We start from the raw sequence: 20,446 nt of genomic DNA, 5'->3' as shown, positions 1-20,446 counted from the left end.
TCCCCTGAGGTTTGAGCTTGTTGCAAGTAGATGGCGAGAATTTGTTTATTTATAAAAAATCCCCTACCGTCAGTTAACTTTAACATTGACCGTTAGTTGACCGTGCAAAGACAATATTACCCTTAACAACAGTTTGTAAACGGAAATAACTAAAAAAAATTAAAATTGTTGGTGCAAAAAGTACAAACCTTCTTTTTTGACAATTTTATCCTTGTCAATTTCAAAGATTTACAATATCATAGGTAAAGATTATAACTATTTCATTTTCAAGTTTTTAATTTTATCTTTTTTGTATGAACTTTAAAAAAATATCAATAATTTAAAGAGGATTTTTTAAATTTTAAATTTTATCTTTCTTGTAGGAACTTTAAGAAAATATTAATAATTTAAATAGGATAAAATAACCAATAATTTTAATTTTTTTTTAGTTATTTTTATCTACAAACTGTTGTTAAGGGTAATATTATCTTTGCACAGTCAACTAACGGTCAATATTAAAATTAACTGACAGTAAAAGATTTTTTACAAATAAATAAATTCTCGCCATTTATTTGCAACAAGTCCAAACCTCATGGGAGGTTTTTAAAAATTATCCATTTATCAATCTACAAGCAAGTACGACGGTCACACGTCAAAGCGTTCTGAGTTTGACACCTGTCTCTCTAGCCTTCTTTGAGGTCCACGTTAGCTTTATGTACCAAGCTCCTCTGGCCCCATCCCACAAAAGAACCCTATATCAAGCCATTCTCTACGCGACACGTGTCCCGTCAGCGTGTTTTTAATTTCCATCTCACCCATCAGAATTAAGAAGACACACACTCTCTCCCTATCTGCTTCTAATCCTTAGGTTTTTGACTAAACCAAAATTAAAAGTATAAATTAAGAAAAAATTTCACCCTTTCAGTTTCAGGTCTCTTTGCTCATTTTTCTCTTCTTCCTATTACACTTTTTTAGTCTCTCATTTATTTATTTATCTATTTATTTATTTTCTGCATGAACTCAAAATCCACTTAATCACCATAAATTAAAAAAAAAAAAACCCCCATTTCTCCCTTCTGCCACTTTCTCGAGAAAATTTTTGAACTTTCTGATAAACTGGAGATTTTTCTCGGAAAGAAAAATAAATTTTGAAAAAAATGAGGTGGGAAAAGGTCCAGCCGAAGAGCCCACAAGCATTAGTGGCTCAACAATTAGTCTCAAGTGAAATATCAAGTTCAGGTCCAGGCAAGAGATGGGGCCACACTTGCAACGCCATTAAAGGAGGCAGATTTCTTTATGTTTTTGGTGGCTATGGCAAAGATAACTGCCAAACTAACCAAGTTCACGTTTTTGATACTGGTACCTTCTTTTTATTTTCCCAGATTCTTTTTTTTCCCCCCCCCCCCCCCCCTTCTTTTAATATTTATAATAAGTGCCTGTTCTTAAAGTTTGCATTTTGGTTTATATTTTGTTTAGTGCAGTTGCAAAAATTGCATTTTTTTTTCTAAATGGGTGTAGTGTTTGATTGATTCTTGTTTTAAAAAAGTTGGTAATTTTAGGGTTTATGCTGGGTTTATTTTGATGGATAGTTATAAGTTTTTGTTGTTGGGAGTTAATGTTGTGATTGCTTCTTGGTTTGCAGAGATTATTGGCATTAGTGCTTTTGTGGGTCTGATATAGAAATGATTTTTTAGGTTTTCTTTTTAACTATGTATGTAGGGTTTTCTATTGTAGCATGAATACTGTTCTTTTTTGTTATGTCTTTTAATTCTTGTGGCTTGTGAGTTTAGCGTCAGTGCCACATTTGGAATCCATTTCCATTTGGGTTGTTGCAAATTTTTGAGTCGTGCCAACATATGAATGTTAGTGCATAGCATTTTCTGCTATTCTCTTGCTGGGACTTCATCTTATTTTTCCTTTCTAAAGCTGCACTTCTTGTATTTGACAGCTTTTTTGTTGTTGCATGTTCTTACATTCTAAATAGCTGCTTTGCAGTTAATCAGACGTGGAGCCAGCCGGTGATAAAGGGCAGCCCGCCCGCTCCGCGGGACAGCCACAGTTGTACGACTGTTGGGGAAAATCTCTATGTTTTTGGTGGTACAGATGGAATGAATCCTCTTAGAGATCTGCATATATTAGACACTTGTAAGTCTTGTCTGCCGCCTTACTTTTTTCACCTTCAATTTGTCTTTTGTTTCAAATGGCAATATCTTACCTGCGTGTTTGTTGATTTATACATTGGCAATTTGCTAGAGTAATAATTATTTTCTGAAAGTAGACTGATGAGAGAAAACTGTTTAAGTCTGAGGATTTATTGTAAGTTATGTTTCCTAATCTTGTTTTGTTGTATGTTTTATATGTATGACTCTTTATATTGTGTCTGTCATAATTGTAGCTTCACACACATGGATATCTCCAAGTGTAAGAGGTGAAGGGCCGGAGGCACGGGAGGGTCATAGTGCGGCCCTCGTTGGTAAACGACTCTTCATATTTGGTGGTTGCGGAAAATCCTCTAATACAAATGATGAAGTATATTACAGTGATCTTTACATATTGAATACAGGTGAATTTGTCTATTTTCTGTTGGTTACTAAACAATTAGCCTATGTTGGTTTTGATCGCTTAGATTCTAATTTGCAGTCATAATGCATTCATGTGCATCTAGATAGTGAATATCGAATATAATAGTGTTAAATTTCTTATTTTGTGTGAATGTTACCTGAGAGAACATGTGGAAGTACTCAGGGGGTGAGGCAGTTTGTTATTTGTAATGTGGTATTGCTTTGGAGTGAACAGTTCATTGGATGTTTACCCACATTTGGTGTCCCATTGATACATATAGCAAAGGAAATGTTTCATTTCATCCTTTTTCCTCTCTTGCAGAAACCTTTGTGTGGAAACGTGCTACAACATCTGGCAATCCTCCATCTGCACGTGATAGTCATACGTGCTCATCTTGGAAGAATAAGATCATTGTGATTGGTGGTGAAGATGGACATGATTATTATTTGTCTGATGTCCATATCCTTGATACAGGTTTTAGATTTTTCCTGTATACGTGGCTGGTTGTCTATTTATTAGAAAACTTCTTATATTAATTGCTTAATCCGGTTTGCAATATCTCAATTTTGCATAGTATTGCTGCTTTTTAATATTTATGTTGGTGTTATTCTCTATATTATTAGACACACTTACTTGGAAGGAGTTGAACACTTCTGGCATGGTGTTGTCACCTCGAGCTGGTCATTCCACTGTTGCATTTGGCAAGAATTTATTTGTGTTTGGTGGATTTACAGATTCCCAAAACCTATATGATGATCTCTATATGATTGATGTTGGTAAGTTTGATGTAATTAGTGATAACAATTAACAACTATCAAATTTATTTATTTTCTTCTCCTGTCTTGAAAATGTTCCATACCATGATGAATGATTGAACTGTACACATTGGTGCATTATTTTAATTTTAACTAAATTTTATTCCAGAGGCTTATAGTTGATACTTTTATGCATTTACCTTTTATCATTCATATCTTCTGTTTCCCAATGCAGATTCTGGTTTATGGACAAAGGTGATTACTACGGGTGAAGGGCCTTCTGCTAGATTCTCTGTGGCTGGGGATTGTTTGGATCCCCTGAAGGGTGGCGTCCTTGTGTTCATAGGCGGTTGCAATAAGAGTCTTGAGGCACTGGATGACATGTATTACTTGTACACAGGTTCAGCTACTCTTTTCTATTTACTCTGAATTAAATTTTAGCTGGTTCCAAGTGATGATTTGGTTCTGGAATTTCTCCTGGTTTTTAAGTAAGATGTCTTGTATATTATAGGATTTTAGCTTTGAGATATTGTATATTACTTATACAAAGATGTATTTGTTGCTAATTAAGTTTAATATCTGATTCTAGGACTTGTAAATGAGAGGAAGTTAGAGAAGTTGTCCCTAAGGAAGCAATTGAAGCTAAAATGCCAAGAACAAAATTTTACTCCAGTCCATGATAGAGCTCTCGTTAGAATTGACACGATCTCTGATGTGCACCAACCTACACCTTTATTGAGTTATGGTGAACCAAGTAAGAATTATTTTTACCAACTTTTGATCTTTTTTAGGTTCTACTACAAATATTGAAATGACTGCTTTATGAGTAACTATTTGAATTGGTTGTTGTTAGAGTTGACCTTATGCCAATACTAAGAATGACTTGAGCGCTTCAGTAATTTGGTCATTATGCTAATATTTTTGTTCATAATTGATTATAATTGTTAATGCTTCCAAAAGTACTGCATTTAACACGTCATACAGGATTTTGAAACGATAGATTGAAGGCTTGGATTAAAAAACACTTTAGGCGTGTGTACACTGGAATTGTTGTTCTTACCTATTCCCTTGCCTTCCTTCTGCAAAAGCATTTTGATTATGGTTCTATTTGTCTTGATTGGAAAGGAAAAATGATACATTCAACCTTTTCCTTTTTGTTTGTATTTATTTAGTTTAATAGAATGCACTCCAAATATCTGCCTAACCACAAAACGTGTGGAATAGGATGGTAGTGTAATTGGGATACTGCAGAATTATTACTGAAAGAAAATTTATGGTGTAGTGCTTAGATTATCTGTTTTCTTCAAGCACAGCAGAGTTTGTTAAGGTTAACTTCTATGCTGGTTCATGCTTTACTTTGAAAGAATAAAATCACTGGAAAGTATAGAAATCAGATGATCGCTTATGAGGGTGTTATTCGGTTGCTGTTTCTTATCAAAGAAAGACTTCAATTTTGGAGTAGGAAACTCCAAGCGTACTAGTTGGACATTTGCTACCTGCTTTTAGTTAATTTGGAAAATGAGGATCTGTCTTTAGTAATTCGTAACATGCATTCAATTTTCAATTAATCTCTCATCCTTTTTCAATTATTTCTGATAACCATGTCATCTAGGAATCAATAATCTTCTGCTACCAAATGCAACCGTTGCTGTTTGGCAATCAGAAGAGAAACAAATGTGAGAATTAAGCTGCCTTTTTAGCAGCGGCAGGTTGCTCGCCGTTCGGATAAGCTGACTTTGAAAATGTATGAGCTTAGTGTTGCTTTAGCCCAAGAAGTGTTTCATTTGGGACTCCTTTCTGAAATCCAAGGTCATTTTATTTAGTTAACTATATTGAACCTATGTTATCTTGTGGAGCTTTGGGGACTAATTGACTCCAAAATATGATCCTTGGAAAAGAGGTGTTCCTTTGGTCGATTCTTTTAAATCTAAAATTGATTAGAGACCAGAGTTTTTTTTTTTCTTTTTAAATTAAAAAGAAAACAATTTTATGAGTAAGCCTAGTGACGAAGACTAATACTTTGCTGGAGCTGTTCTCTGGAAGCATTTATTACACCTTAGGTGTTCTACATGCAACTTATTGATTGCAATGGCCATTGAATGCCTGGTTTGAGATATAAGATGATATATTAGGTTACCTCTTAAGAGCCAAGGTTGGTAATGGGAACTTAGGACTTTTTCCTGATGATACGTGGTTATCTTTTCCTCAGAATGTGTGCATGCACTCTCATGCTTGGATGACTTTTGCAGTGATGTGGTTTGTGGGTATGCTTTCTGCATATTTGATAAATCATTTTGGTGTGTCACATTCTTGTCACGATGCTGATATGTTGTCATTCATTTTGCTCTCTACTTAATTAAGAACACAGTCTTATTGTTGGGTTAAACTTTTTTCACTTCCTAGGGAATGCTTGTTGTGTACTGTATTTATTAGTGTTTAATTGCAGGAAGAAATAACTTTCCATTAAATGAAGGGAAGAAGACATTTCAAGCTAAGGTTACTGAAAGCTTCCCTCTTGGATATACTATTGAAACTACTATAGATGGAAAGCCTCTCCGTGGTATATTATTTGCTAACAAACCAACCTCTGCCAGCACAACTAATCATAATTCTAGTAGGTATGAACATAATCACAATTTCCATCTTCTTTTTTTTTCCCTTTTTCCCCAACTATATTTTTTTAGTTTTGTTTATGTCTTTCTATATTGTATTCTCATCAGGAAACGTTTCTATATTGTGTTCTCATCAGGAAACGGGCCGTTGGGGAAATTGGTGGTGCAATGTTGAATGGTGATTGCAACAGCAATTCAAAAGCTTTTAAAGCCCTCAGGCAGGATGGAATGGATCAGGAACAAGTTGATGGAGTTCAAGTAAAGGAATTCACATCTCACGAGGGAGCTGCTGCTGCTGCTCCAGATATGAAGAATCCTGCACATTCTGATGCTTTTCAGCCTGTAAAGGTTGTACATTCTTTTTATCTTTGATTCGTGTGGTAATTGAAGACTAGATATTTGGTTAGGAATACTAAATTAAGAGCATTGTTTGGGTTAAAAGCTGCCACCCATAAGATCTGCAAATTAACTAATTTGACTTATCTATGGTAATTGTATATATTCTGGTAAGGATTTGTGTGATTTATGTAAATTCTTTTGGATTTAACGTTTCTTCAGTTGTTGGGTGACTGTCAGAATGCGTTTTACCAATCATTAAAATTACACCATTCAAGTGGAAGTGGTTAGCTTTTGAAAGTCACATCTTTCAATTAGTTATCCTTCCTTCTCTATCTGTGACTCCAGCAGTACCACACCGTAGTTTTGTGGCTAAACAGATCCATGTCTTCAATGCTAAATGCATAAGTACTTGTTGCTTGGTTTTCTTTGTTCATTATGACACTTACGAGATTACCTTGTCTTGTCAACTTCTTGAGCTTCGTCAAACTCTTGTTGTATCTTTGTGCAGGATCCCGTAGATTCAGAACCATCAATTGCTCAGTTGAATTTAAATGATGATAGGACAACTAATGCTCCAAGCTCCACCACTGAGGTCCCTAAAGAGGCTATATGCTCCACAGATAAGGACTCTGCCACTTTGTTGCTGAGCAAAGGTATGAATGTCTTGTGCTACACGTGGTTCTGCTTGGACATGACCCGGACTAATTTCTTTGAAGGAGTTGTTAACTGAAACAAGCTTGTACATTTGAATTGTGCCGGATAAAAAAAATTGATTTTTAAATGCATTATAGCGAAACAAAATCTGATTTTCATCAGTGTTTAGATAATTTTAATGTGCGTATAGTTCATTTTTAAGATTCAGAATATATTTTTTCAAATGCTAGAGGTGTTTCTGATGAACAAGTGACCTGTTTGTGTTTGCAGATGTCAAGATACCAGTTGCTGAGTGTGTCACAGATCCAGCAGAACCAATTTGATAAGAGAACATGGCCTTTTTAACTGTTTGAGATGACTACTGAACAAAATTACAATACTAACCACAAGCCATTGTAAATTCAACGCTTCAAGGTGGTAATAGACTCATCATTTGACCTGTGTGATAAAAGACCTGCTAACTGGTGTTATCTTCTGCCGTCTAGCACTTCTTTCCATTCTACCAGCTGGTTCTCTCTTCTCTGATGATTTGTTAGCTATTTGAAAACCTGACTGACTAGTTGTATGGTGATCTCTCTTGGTTAGTTTTAGCTTCAACCCCAATTGCTCCATACACTGAGGGGAAAAGGAATTGCATGGCCGGACTTGGTGATTGTTATGGTATCACTTCATTGCCGGGAAGGACTCAGTTGCTTTCCAGCAAAATACATTAACCATTTATCCGATGCGGGGGCACTGCGTGTTTTTGTTGACATCTCTCTGGTGGAGCTAATGCAATATTGTTCCCTAAGAATGTTATCTCAAAAGAATTTTGTTACTTCAGGCGGAAATTATCTTAATGTATGGTAACTTCCATCTCAGAAGAGCTAGTCATGATTCTTCTTGGTTTTAAAATGTTTAGGGAAATTATCTCTTACCTATTTTTATTTTATCATATATACATCTAACCACCGCAAAATTTTGCCATGGTCTTAGAACCATTTTTATTTTGGAACTTGTATCAATCAACAACTTTGACACCAACAATTGATCATTTTATTCCGAAATGAATTAAAAAATTACTTTATTCTACAAAATTTTAAAAAATAATAATGTTATAATTATAAAAATATCTATGAATTTAATAAAATAAATAAATTTTAAAATTTACATGTTAATTTTTTATAATTATAAATTTATTTAAATATTATAATTTCATTTAATTTTTTGTAGTTAAAATAAGTATAGGAAAGTTTACAAAAATTAACATGAAGAGAAAAACTTCCTATAATTATTATGAATTTTCCTATAATTAAATTAAGAAACTTTCATATACTTAATTTAATTGTAAAATTAAATAAAATTATAATTCTAAAAAATTAACATGATAATTTTTAAATATTAACATGATAATTTTTAAATGAACTTATAATTATAAAAATTAACATCTTAAATTTTGAGATTTATTTGTTTTATTAAATTTATGGGCATTCTTGTAATTATAATTTTTAAAAATTTTGTAAAATAAAATGGTCTTTTAGTTCATTTTGGGATAAATGGTTATTTGTTAGTGTCAAAATGGTTAATTAATATAAGTTTAAAAATAAAATTTATAGTAATTAGATATACATATGAAAAATCAGAGGTGTTGCAGAGATAATTTTTCAAATGAATTATTTTTTCTTTTTTATACTTTGTGCCTGTATTATAAGTATTTATAACCATCTATCCAATTATTTGTATGAATATTTTTCATCGCTGGATTTCATTTCACATTATGAAATGTCATAAAAACATATTTGTACTAATCTTCATCGATATTGTTGGTGTTTTTTTTTAAATAATGATATATTACGATTAGAACTTTATTGATATTTACAACCAGTAGCAATCAAGATTCTCCTTCATGATTTTATTATGACAGAGCAGAATAAGAACACTCTCTTAATATTAGAGAAAAATTTATTCTGTTCCTAAAATGGAGAGCCAAATAAACTTAATTAGGACTCAAACTCATGTGCTCAAGATTATTGGGCGTATTAATTGACAACGACCCCATTGGCGGCATTGTTGGTGTTGGTTCAATTGGTAATATTAAAAAAAATAAGAAGGAAAAAAGTCATGGTGAACCATATGGTTCGTCAATATAGTAAAATAGGATTTCCACGGCTTTCTTTCTATTCGGTATATAATATAGTATCGGATTAGGATCTTAATCAAAATAAACATGACGAAATGAAAATTCTCATTTGAGCATCTCTTATGGGAACCGAGAGAATCATACTGTATGGCTCCCCTCTAATATAAGAAGAAACTATGGAAATGAAATGCACGATTAATCATCTTTTGTTACATTGCCAATGGGATGGTGAAGCTGTTCACACATGCCAAATTTTAAGTTTCAAAGTCTAAGCTGTTCAGCAGAACCCAACACATCCTCCAAGATAAAAGTATATTACACGATGCAAATAAAATTATCTCCCATTATCTAACAGATTCAGAAATTGTTTTGCCTGAACTTCAAAGGTCGCTAAAGCATCCGTCAGCAAAGGTTCCGACCTCAACCTGGGGCCTCATTTTTCATTACCGCCAAACAGGTAATCCAAGGAAGATCCTCCACCAGGGGCCGCATGCACCTTAGTTGTAGGACGATCCTGTCAAAAAGAAAAGATATCAAACATCAAATGAAACTCGTGTGTCTGAAAACATACATTAGAAAGATGCAAATGTGATATTAATCTTTACATGAAAATTAATCTTTATTTAAAATAATAAGCCAAATGATACATGCTTGCACCAGTAGAAGAAATGCAAGTGGGTTAAAAATATGAAGTTTAGTAATGATTTGATACACAACACATATCAAGTAACAGAAGACGGTTATAACTAAGATCATACAGTGAGGAAATTGCCACAGTTCTGCCCATCAGCGCGAAAATAGTTGTTGGCATTGTTCCCTGGAACTCCAGCTGGAATCTGCTTATTGACTTCTGCAGGTGGTTCTGCAGGTGGTGCTGCTGCTGGTGCAGCTGTGGTAGCATTTTGAGAAGCTCCAGTGTTTGCAGGCTCAACTTGGCTCCGAGGAACTTCGGTAGTTTTCGGAGTGGGTTTTGCCGGAGAAGCCTCTCCGGTTCCAAAAAGGTACCCCAAAGAACTTTGTCCTCCACCGCTGCTGACTCCACGACCCATAATCTCTCTCTTGAACTTTTATCTAACAAATCCTAGATCCTGCACTAATTTTGCAACAGAAGTAAATGCAACGCAAGTGTTAGCCACTACAAATTTCAACCAACATTCCAGAGTTGATGTAACATGAAATTAGGGCATAAACAAGTCTTCAAAGACTAACCCAGCCTGGCTCAAACTTAAGATAGTTCCTCTAATCATTAGCCCTGATGTAAAATTTTACAAAAACTAGATCCAAAAAAGATCAAGAAAAACAACAAAATTATGAAAAGCAAATGACATCCAAAATTTTCCTGCCGCATCGGAAGATACAAAAGAGCCAGATCAAATAAGAATTTGTAAGGTTTCCCCACAAACAACCAAAGTATCAAATAAAAATCTACATGAGGCATTAATTTAATGAATTTTTATTTAAGAAAACAGAAGTAATCTAAGCCTTAAAGAGCAACGTAAACCTAAAATCAACATAAAATTATAGCAAATAATAATAATAATAATAATAATAATAATAATAATAATAATAATAATAATAATAATAATAATAATAATAATAATAATAATAAATGTCATTATCAGATAATCTAAGCAAAACCAAGCCTTAAAATCAACATCAAAACATTAAATTAAGCATGCTATTTTTTGATATGGACATCTAAGGTTTTTATCCTCACAGAAGTATGCCTAATGATGAAATGTGGTTTTAAAACAGCCAGAGAACAGATCAAATCAGATAAACTTGGAAAAAAAATGTAAAATAAACAAATCTGAAAACCTAAAATTCTGTTTGGTAGCCGAGAAAGGACGGGAAAATATAACGAAAAATTAAAAGAAAAGAATTAGCTCGCTTGCTCGCTCGCTCACTCACCCGATTCTTGCCCTGCGTGAGTGCTGTGTGCTGCTTGGATCAGATCTGAAGCAAAATGAGGGAAGGAGAGAGTGGGATTTTAACGTAGTGAGCATTCAAAATCATGTGGGCCCCACGTATATGTGATCGTTTCCTTATGTGTATGACATCGCTGGCGGGCCCATCCACTTTTGATTTTTTTTTTTTTTCGAAATTTCAGTTGCCAAATTTTTAATTTCATTTTCAAATTAGTTATTAGTAAATTATCAGCTGTCAATTCTTAAATTACTCTGTTATTATAAAATATTAGAAAATTATCAGCCATATACCCTTAAATAACAACAATATCAAACGTGCTACAATATTTTTCAAGTATATCATTCGTATACCCTAAGTTGACAAAACACTTCTGCCGTCCACCAATCCGTTAACTGCCGTTTGCGAGCGCTGACGTCATAAGGGTAATCTAGTTTTTTTAAAAAAAGACATATCATCCCATTTACCTAGTAAAATGACATGGCATATGATATATTTTGATAAAAATGACATGTCATCCCATTTATCAGATAATTGTTAATAATTGCTAAAAACAAAGTTACTTTACAACTGAATCTACTCCTTCAAAATTTAACCTAAATTATTGAAGATCTACTTCTCCAAGCCCAAACTTAAATTTTTTATGGTATAATATGTATAATTGTAAATAATATATTGTTAATAATTTTTTATGGTATAAGATGAATATTTTTTATGGATAATTATTAATAATATGTACAATTAATAATTCATATTTTTTTAATAAAAAAATGTATTATTAATAACAAAATAAAAAAAATTATGTATTAAAAATTTACATTAATTTTCAAGGTAAATTTATTTTTTTACCTCATTTTGAGTTTAAAGGGTAAAATAGTCATTTTGCTCAAATTTTGTTAAATTCTTAACGGTAGTAAATGGAAAAGTGGATGCCAGAACTCTTTTGTCAACTTAGGGTATACGAGTGATATAAGCGAAAAGTGTTGTAGCACGTTTGATACTGGTGTCATTTAAGGGTATATAACTGATAATTTCCCTAAAATATTATAATATTTTTAAGTTATATTATTCATTTAACTTAAATTTTTAATATGCATCATCTGACCAAATTGTTAGCTTCGGTTGAAAAGTTACAACATCACAAGGATAATTTAAAATTTAACATGTTAAATTTTAGAGAAATTATCAGCCAAATAGCCTTAAATGACACCAGTATTAAATGTGCTACAACACTTTTTAAGTATATTACTTGTATACCCTAAGTTGAGAAAACATTTATGCCGTCCACCAATCTATTAACTTCCATTATAAATTTAACAGAATTGTGGCAAATTGACTATTTTATCCTTGAAACTCAAAATGCGGTAAAAAGCTAAATTTACACTAAAAATTAACGTAAATTTTCAATAAACAATTTTTTTTTATTTTGTTATTAACAATACATTTTTTATTAAAAAAATATGAATTATTAATGGTACATATTGTTGTGCAAATTTTATTGAACTCGCAAGCGCACGAATCTATTGTAATATAGATTAATTGTGACGAGTGTCGATCCCACGAGGAAGTGGATTTTAATTGTGTGTAGAATTAATTTTGTAAATGGGTGATTGGATTTGTGGTGGAAATGATTTGGAATATGCTAAAACTTAAATTAAAATGGCGAGAATAAATTCTAAAATTGGAATTGAAATGACAAGAATAAATTGAAGAGAAATCTATTGAAATGACGTACTTGGGTATCTGGATCCGTATCAACATGCATCATGAGCTAAATATTCCTTATTAATACCAATTAAATCATGAGGGGGGAATCCACACCTCATGAACCACATTCTAATCAATATGGTGCCAAGGGCTTATCGTGCCAAATAATAATAATCTTGTACTAGGGAGCCGGTAAAACCAATGCGGTACTAGACAAGATTAGTATTATTTGTCGACGAGAAGTCAAAACATCCACAAAAACTAGAGGGGAAGAGAAAATAAATTTACCAAATAAAGGTCATGACACATGTTGAGACTTCACCTTCAACCCAAGCTTGAAAGAAAATTAGCCACTCATAATTAGATTAGGGGCAAAATGAAAATTTATTAAAATACAAAGAAAATACAAGATGGAGAAGGAATTACAGAAAATGGATTCCAAAAATGGATTCATAGATATCAAATTAAGGGGGGAGGCCCTTTTTTTATAGATACATTGAGTAAATTGTGGCCATCAGATTAAAAACAGTTTGGACGCTCAGGATTTCACCACGTCATCAGTCAACAGTATGCGTGAACAGTACGCGGTTTGACCACGCAGATGAACAGTGACACGGTTTGACCCGGGTGAACAGTGACACGGTTTGATTGAAAATAATCCTGTGTGATGCATGTACCGTACGCGAGATTTTTGGTCCACTGATATGCTGCCACGTCACCATCAACAGTACATAAGAATTTTAGTCCAACAGGATCGTGACACCTCATCAGTCAATGCCACATCATCGGTCAATGCCACGTCATCGATCCGTCTATGTGAACAGTGCCGTGAACAGTAACGTATACAGTACCGTACATGTGAATAGTACCATTTTTCCTTTTATGCTCCTCCTAAGGTTTTCGACCGTCCTGAGTTCAAAAGTGATGTCCGTTTTGCCATCTGATCTCTCGTTTATTATGAAATGACTACGATGCTCCTAAAATACATAAAATACTTAATTAAAATAAAACACACAGAATTAAATCAAAAGAAGGTTAAATTCATAAAAGTAAAGGTGTTAGTAAAACTTGTAGTGTAAAATGACGATTTTCTCCTTTATAAATATACATTTTCTAGCTCTCAACACATATTATTAACAATTATCCGTAAAAAATATTCATATTATACCATAAAAATTTATTAACAACATATTATTTTCAATTATATATTTTATACCATAAAAAATTTCAGTTGGAGCTTGGAGGAGTAGATCTTCAAAAATTTAGGTTAAATTTTATAGGAGTAGATTCGGTTGTAAAATAGCTTTTTTTTATAGCAATTATTAACAATTATCCAATAAATGGGATAACATGTCATTTTTATCAATATATATCATATGACATGTCATTTTTTAGTAGGTAAATGGGATGACATATCTTTTTTAAAAAAAACTAGATTACCCTTATGATGTCAGTGCTTGCAAACGGCAGTTAACGGATTGATGGACGGCAGAAGTGTTTTGTCAACTTAGGGTATGAGAGTTATATACTTAAAAAATGTTGTAGCCCGTTTGATACTAGTGTCATTTAAGGGTATATAGATGATAATTTCCCTAAATTTTAAAACAAAAGAGAAATTATCAACCATTCACCGTAAGTTTGCTCTATTATATAAAAAAAATTATAAAAATTTAACTTTGTTTAAATTTTCACTCTAAATTTGTAATTTGTATCAACCCTCCACAAAAATGTTAATTGTTGATATCACAATGGTAATTTAGATATTTAACATGCAATTTAAAGTATAAACTAAAATACTATTTTTTATAACCGATATTCAATTAAATACACTTAAAACTCTATTTTTCTTAATTAAAAAATTTAATTTGTTTTCTTTATTTATCTTCACAAATTTACGTAATCAAACTAAATTTGCAAATTATCTTAAATTGTAATTCATTACACACTCAATCAATCCAATACTTAAATTCAATTTCATAACCGAGATGTAGGCTACCTCTTTGATCGTTATTTTACACTCCAAATCTCACTAACATCCATATTTTTATGTATTTAAGTCCCTTATGATTTAATTATGTGTGTTTTATTATAATTAAGTATTTTATGTATTTTAGGGGATATCATGGTCATTTCACAATGAACGAGAGATCATATAACAAAACGAACATCAATTTTGAACTCAGGACAGTCGAAAACCTTAGGAGGAGCATAAAAGGATAAACGGCACTGTTCACATATATGGTATGAAATACTAACTAGGCAATCCAAGAGGGGGGGTGAATTGGGATTTTAAAAATTAAGCTAAGCAAACCACCACAAATCCAATCTAATGCCTTAATAAATTCGAAAACAATAAATTCAATGAAAGCACAATAATAAATGAGTAAGGGAAGAGAAAGCAAACTCAAAGATTTTTACGTGGTTCGGCAATCCCCGGCTACGTCCACGCCTCCAAGCACACCGGGCTTGAGGATTTCACTATCCAAGCCTTTCCAAGGCTTCAAACGTTTACAATTGACTTCAAGGTGTCAATAAACCTTTACAACAAGAGATTATCTCTCCAATCTCTTCACTCCAAGTGTTTCTCACACTTGTACTCTCACAATTTAATGAGAAATGAAAAATACAACAATCAATCTCACTTTAAGAGTGGATATAGAAATTGAAGAACAAAGATGATTTAATGAATGATGATTCACGAAGTTGAAGCTCAATATATGTTGTGTGCACTTGTTCTTGCTTGCTTGGATTTACAAAAATAAATTGGTTTTGAGTTTATATAGTTTGAACTCAAAAACTAGCCGTTATGCACATTTTGGTCATAACCAGCTTGCCGTTTATAGACATCCGGTTAGCCGCTTAATGTTATCGTTACAGCCACAATTTTGAATTTTGACTAACCGGCTTGCCGATTACGAAATCCGATAAGCCGTTTTCGTTCTGGATACATTTTGCCCAATATTCGGTTTTCTGGTTTTTATATCCGGTAAGCCGGATGCTACAGTAACCTGCTACAGTGAAAATTTTCCTAAATTTTTAGTTTGACCCCAAAACTTTATGAAACTATAGTATGACCCAAAACGTTATAAAACTTTACAAATAGGTCCAATTTCAGAATTTCTAAGTAATGCTTTGTTAATCCCAAAACTTTTTGAAATTATAATATAGCCAAAAATGCTATGACACTTTTCAAATAAGTCCTTTATCAAAAATTCAAGCAATACTTGTTTATTTCAAAGTTTTCAAAATTCTTTCAATTAAATCATAAACTTTGAAAAATAACCAATTTCATAAAATCATTTTTCCATTAAATATGAAACATTTATAATGTGAAAATAATGATTTATTTAAAAAGAATAAAAAAATCAATTTCATAAAATCATTTTTCCATTAAATATAAAACATTTATAATGTAAAAATAATTATTTATTTAAAAAGTATAAAAAATAATTTGAGCTTAAAAGATTAATCATTCTTAATCTTGTTTGTTATCATCAAAATCAATATTATGGAAACATATATGTTAACACGGTACTGTTCACGATATTGTTCACATATACGGTATGATGACGTGGCATTGACCAATGACGTGGCAGCATTCGATTGGATGAATAATGTGGCATCGACTGCTTATGTGGCGTTGACTGATGACGTGGCTTGACTAATGATGTATCACAATCCTGTTAAACTAAAATACTGATGTGGCGTTGACTGGTGACGTGGCAGTATGTTAGTGGACCGAAAAAAAGTGCGTACGATACATGCATATACACGGAATGACAACCCTAATGATGTGTTCTATCTAATCAGAACTTGTCACATGTCACGATCCTGAGCGTCCAAATTGTTTTAATTCAATGACCATAATTTACTCATTATATCTATAAATATGGGGCTCCCCCTAATTTGACACCCCTAATTCCATTTTTGACCTCTATTTTCTGTAATTTCTTCTCTATCTTGTATTTTCTACGTATTTTAATCAATTTTCATTTTACTCAGTTCAATTATGAGTAGCTAATTTTCTTTCAAACTTTGGTTGAAGGTGAGGTCTCAACATGTTCCATGGATTTAATTTGGTAAATTTACTTTCTCTTCCCCTCTAAAATTTGTGGATATTTTGACATTTCGTCGACAGATAATAATAATCTTATCTATATATTACACTGGTATAATTGTTTCCCTAGTGTAATGTTATTACTATTTGGCACGAGAAACACTTAGCACCATATTTATTGGAATGAGATTCATAATTTAATTGGCACTAATAAGGAATATTAAGCTCATGGTGCATGTTGAGTGCAAATTCAGAGATGCAAGCGCTTCATTTCAATAGTTTTCACTTTAATTTATTCCCATTATTCTAATTTAAATTTTAGGATAGTTTAAATCACTTTCACCACAAATCTAACAACCCACTTAGAAAATTAACTCTACACATAATTAAAACTCACCTCCTCATGGGATCGACACTCGTCACCGTTAATCTACTCTAAATAGATTCGTGCACTTGTGGGTTCAATAAAATTTACACAACAACAACATGTAAAATAATATGATCCTATATAGATATTGGTAAAGGTTTTGCAATTATCTGTGACTATTTAATTAATGATTCTACCAATCCATTTTGTGTAAATACATGTGGAACCAGATGCTCAACATCAATACCTACTGATGTATAGGATTTATCAAATGTCTTAGATGTAAATTCACCAGCATTATCTAAACGCATGATTTTGATTGGATAATCTGAAATTTGTGCTTTTAATCTTATAATTTGGGCAAACAATTTTGGAAATGTAGCATTGCGAGGAGACAACAAACAAACATTTGACCACTATGCAGATGCATCAATCAAAACCATAAAGTAAGGAAATGGTCCACTAGATGGATGGATTGATCTACACATATCTGCTTGAGCTCTTTGTAAAAATAATAGATATTCATGACCAACCTTAGAAAGGGATGGTCTAACAACAAATTTTTCTTGTGAGCAAGCAGTACAAACATTCTCATTGGACAATAGAAACTTCTAATCCTTTAATAGATGTCCATGCGAATTTTTAATAATTATATACATCATTGTAGATCTAAGATATCCAAGGTGATCATGCCACAACACTGTGTAGCTTCCAACTGCATTTATGATTGTGTAATACAATTCTGATGAGAATACTGAGAGCTTTTCTAATAAGTACTTATTTCTTGAGACATTTTTAGTAATGCAGAGATATTCCACATTATTTTTATTTAAAGTCTCAATGTGACATCCATTTTGACAAATATCTTTAAAGCTTAGCAAATTCTTTGGATCTTATTAAATATAACACATTTGCATTATTAATTTTGTTCCACTTGCCAATAACAGTATAACTCATCCGGAGCCTTCTATCAAGTCTATAGGAACATATATAATGTTCATTTTTCCTTAATAATTTATCTCCAAGAAATATTTTTTATCTTGAAGAATAGTGTGTCTGGTTGCACTGTCAGCCAAGCGTGCATCCCTAGCTTTCGTTTCCATAAAACATAATTTATTTCTAAAATCCATAATCTTATATTAAACAAAATTAAATATCATGATTAGATAGAAACATTGAGTATATCTGATGAAACTATAGAAATATAAAAGTTAACATATTAATAACTTAATAATTATGGCATAATCACGAGAGCTTAAAAAATATTGATATTTCAATCACCAATTAAGTGATTGTTTTTTCCCTTTGTATCTTCAAGGAAATCAAAGACACCAAGATGAGTCAAATTATCAGGATCTGAGTAATCGACTAAATTAGTGCAAAATTTTCTTTTCTCTTTCCCGGGTGCTTAATAGACGTCTACCAAATGTTTGCCCGTACTGCAGGTACATGACCAATGACATTTTTCTCCACATAGAATAACAAATTTTTTCACCACCATACCTAACATTTTTCTTTCTGCAGAATTTTCTTTACTATGCTTATTATAGACGTTCCACTACTAGTGGCGTCTAATTTTGTTGCTTTGTTGTTCTGTATGCCTGTGACCACCATGATGGAAGTAACTACGGCCTTGCTTGCCTCTTTGATTATCTCCACTATTAGTATGTGTATTGCATTCGCTTCTAGGAATGCCTAAGAGTCAATTGGACGTAAATCATGATTTTTCATCAGGAGCTTATTGTTATGCTCAACAATAAAAAGAGATGCTATCAACTCAGGGTATTTGCTATATCGATGCTCCTAATATTATTGTTATAGGTCAACATTTAATTTATGAAAATTAATAAGTGTCTTTTCAAACATATATCTATCAATAATTTCTTCACCACACAATTTCAGTTATGAGGTGACGCAGAACAAAGTACAATTCTAATTATAAACTCTTGCATAGTCTTGTAACCTCAAGTTTAACCTCTCATGTTTGGCTTTTTGAAGAAAAATATCTCTCTGGTGGTTAAATATATCCTTGAGGTTATTTAACAAAGTTAACGGAGGATCCACCGTTAGATATTTAGCTTTTAGACTTTCATGTAAATGGTGTTAGAGGAAAATCATAGCCTTTAATTTTTCCTACAAAAATACTTTGTTTTCTTCTGCTATTGTGCCTTTCAGGCCCATAGCTTGCAGGTCATTTTTGTATTTAACATCTAAGAAAGGTAGTTTTTTTTTTTTTCCTAGAAACTTCAAGAGCATGGATTTGTAGATTTGTGGGATTTGTCATTTTTCAAAAAATCTTATTATTAATAATCAAAGGAAAAAAATCACAATAATATATAAAACATGTAAATACAGACAAAAAAAAAATATGTAGAGACTTCATGCATATATTTAGAACTTTAGGTTTTGAATTTTAATGAGGTAAGAACTTCATATTCTCACCATCTCATTTGTGTTATAAACTTCAGGCTACAATAATAATATTCAAAGACAAATATATGCAAAAACAAATCTTAATTCGTTGAAATTAAAATTAACTTGATAGGTGATTAAGCCAGACATATAAATAAATAAGTTAAACAAGTTGTATTAACATAATAATAATATATTACGAAGGTAATAACAATATAGACGTTATTATAAAACCAGCCATTAAAAATTATTATAAACAATAAATAATTAAATCAACAACATAATAAACCAACAATATAAAAATATAATAATGATAAAATATTAAAAAAGCATAAATAAGCACAAATAATAAAAATTAAAAGTGCCCACGTCAAATCCGTTATTGTGTTGATAACGTGTTATAAATAAAAAAAAATTAAACTAAACAAAATACTTAAGAGATCTTATTATTAAGTTTAGGTTATGGCTATGTTGGAATTCAGTTACGATGCAGCACGAATCTCTGACACACACACAAAGTGATAAATAATAAATAATGAGTTATAATGAAACAAATATTGTTCATTAATTAATTTACAAACCAAGAACCTATATTTATATAGTGCGAGACAGGGTGTGGGGATTTTTTTTGTCCTTCACATAATAGTATAAGCCAACCATTTACTCAACACATAGGGCCGTTTGGTTTTAGTTATATATTAATGGATTGGATAATTTTAGTGTAAAACAATCCTTATATCATGTTTGGTGTAAAAAAAGTAAAGATAGGATAACAATAATGGGTCCACCACTTAATCCCAATAGTGGTAAAATTTCATCCCAAGGGGACCTTTGGGATTACATTTTCTAAGATAAAACTTTGTCCTCTACTATTCATGGGATTAAAAACTATAATATGTTAAATATTAAAAAAAATTAAAGGAAGATTTTGTATTTTTTTTATAAATTTACCAATAA

At 32.1% G+C, this 20,446-nt stretch overlaps 2 protein-coding genes across 5 annotated transcripts; one reads left to right on the top strand and one right to left on the bottom strand.

Moving 5' to 3' along the window:
• The first annotated feature begins 836 nt into the window (after nt 1-836).
• On the top strand, nt 837-7,853 carry LOC102606868 (uncharacterized). Of its 3 annotated transcripts, none has more exons than XM_006477634.4 (11): nt 841-1,338; nt 1,975-2,124; nt 2,375-2,542; nt 2,863-3,015; nt 3,165-3,317; nt 3,532-3,696; nt 3,886-4,050; nt 5,743-5,914; nt 6,046-6,256; nt 6,756-6,900; nt 7,172-7,853. In XM_006477634.4, exons 1-11 carry the CDS (start codon nt 1,137-1,139, stop codon nt 7,222-7,224), a joined length of 1,737 nt encoding a protein of 578 aa, XP_006477697.2. In that variant the 5' UTR covers nt 841-1,136; the 3' UTR covers nt 7,225-7,853. The 3 variants fall into 3 exon arrangements, with proteins under 3 accessions (XP_052294282.1, XP_006477697.2, XP_015385475.2); XM_015529989.3 differs by having other exon boundaries at nt 1,190-1,338; nt 1,964-2,124; XM_052438322.1 differs by lacking the exon at nt 3,886-4,050 and having other exon boundaries at nt 837-1,338.
• A 1,342-nt stretch (nt 7,854-9,195) lies between these two features.
• On the bottom strand, nt 9,196-11,092 carry LOC102631244 (protein SPIRAL1-like 3). Of its 2 annotated transcripts, none has more exons than XM_006477632.4 (3): nt 10,932-11,092; nt 9,779-10,108; nt 9,196-9,534 (listed from the first exon to the last, which is right to left on the bottom strand). In XM_006477632.4, exons 2-3 carry the CDS (start codon nt 10,067-10,069, stop codon nt 9,454-9,456), a joined length of 372 nt encoding a protein of 123 aa, XP_006477695.1. In that variant the 5' UTR covers nt 10,070-10,108; nt 10,932-11,092; the 3' UTR covers nt 9,196-9,453. The 2 variants fall into 2 exon arrangements, with proteins under 2 accessions (XP_006477695.1, XP_006477696.1); XM_006477633.4 differs by having other exon boundaries at nt 9,779-10,113; nt 10,932-11,082.
• Between the last annotated feature and the right edge of the window lie 9,354 nt (nt 11,093-20,446).

Source organism: Citrus sinensis, chromosome 3 (genome assembly GCF_022201045.2).
Source record: "Citrus sinensis cultivar Valencia sweet orange chromosome 3, DVS_A1.0, whole genome shotgun sequence".
In the NCBI taxonomy this organism is placed as follows: Eukaryota; Viridiplantae; Streptophyta; class Magnoliopsida; order Sapindales; family Rutaceae; genus Citrus; species Citrus sinensis.
Note: the sequence above shows the minus strand (reverse complement) of the source record. Positions and strands in the feature narration are given on the sequence as shown.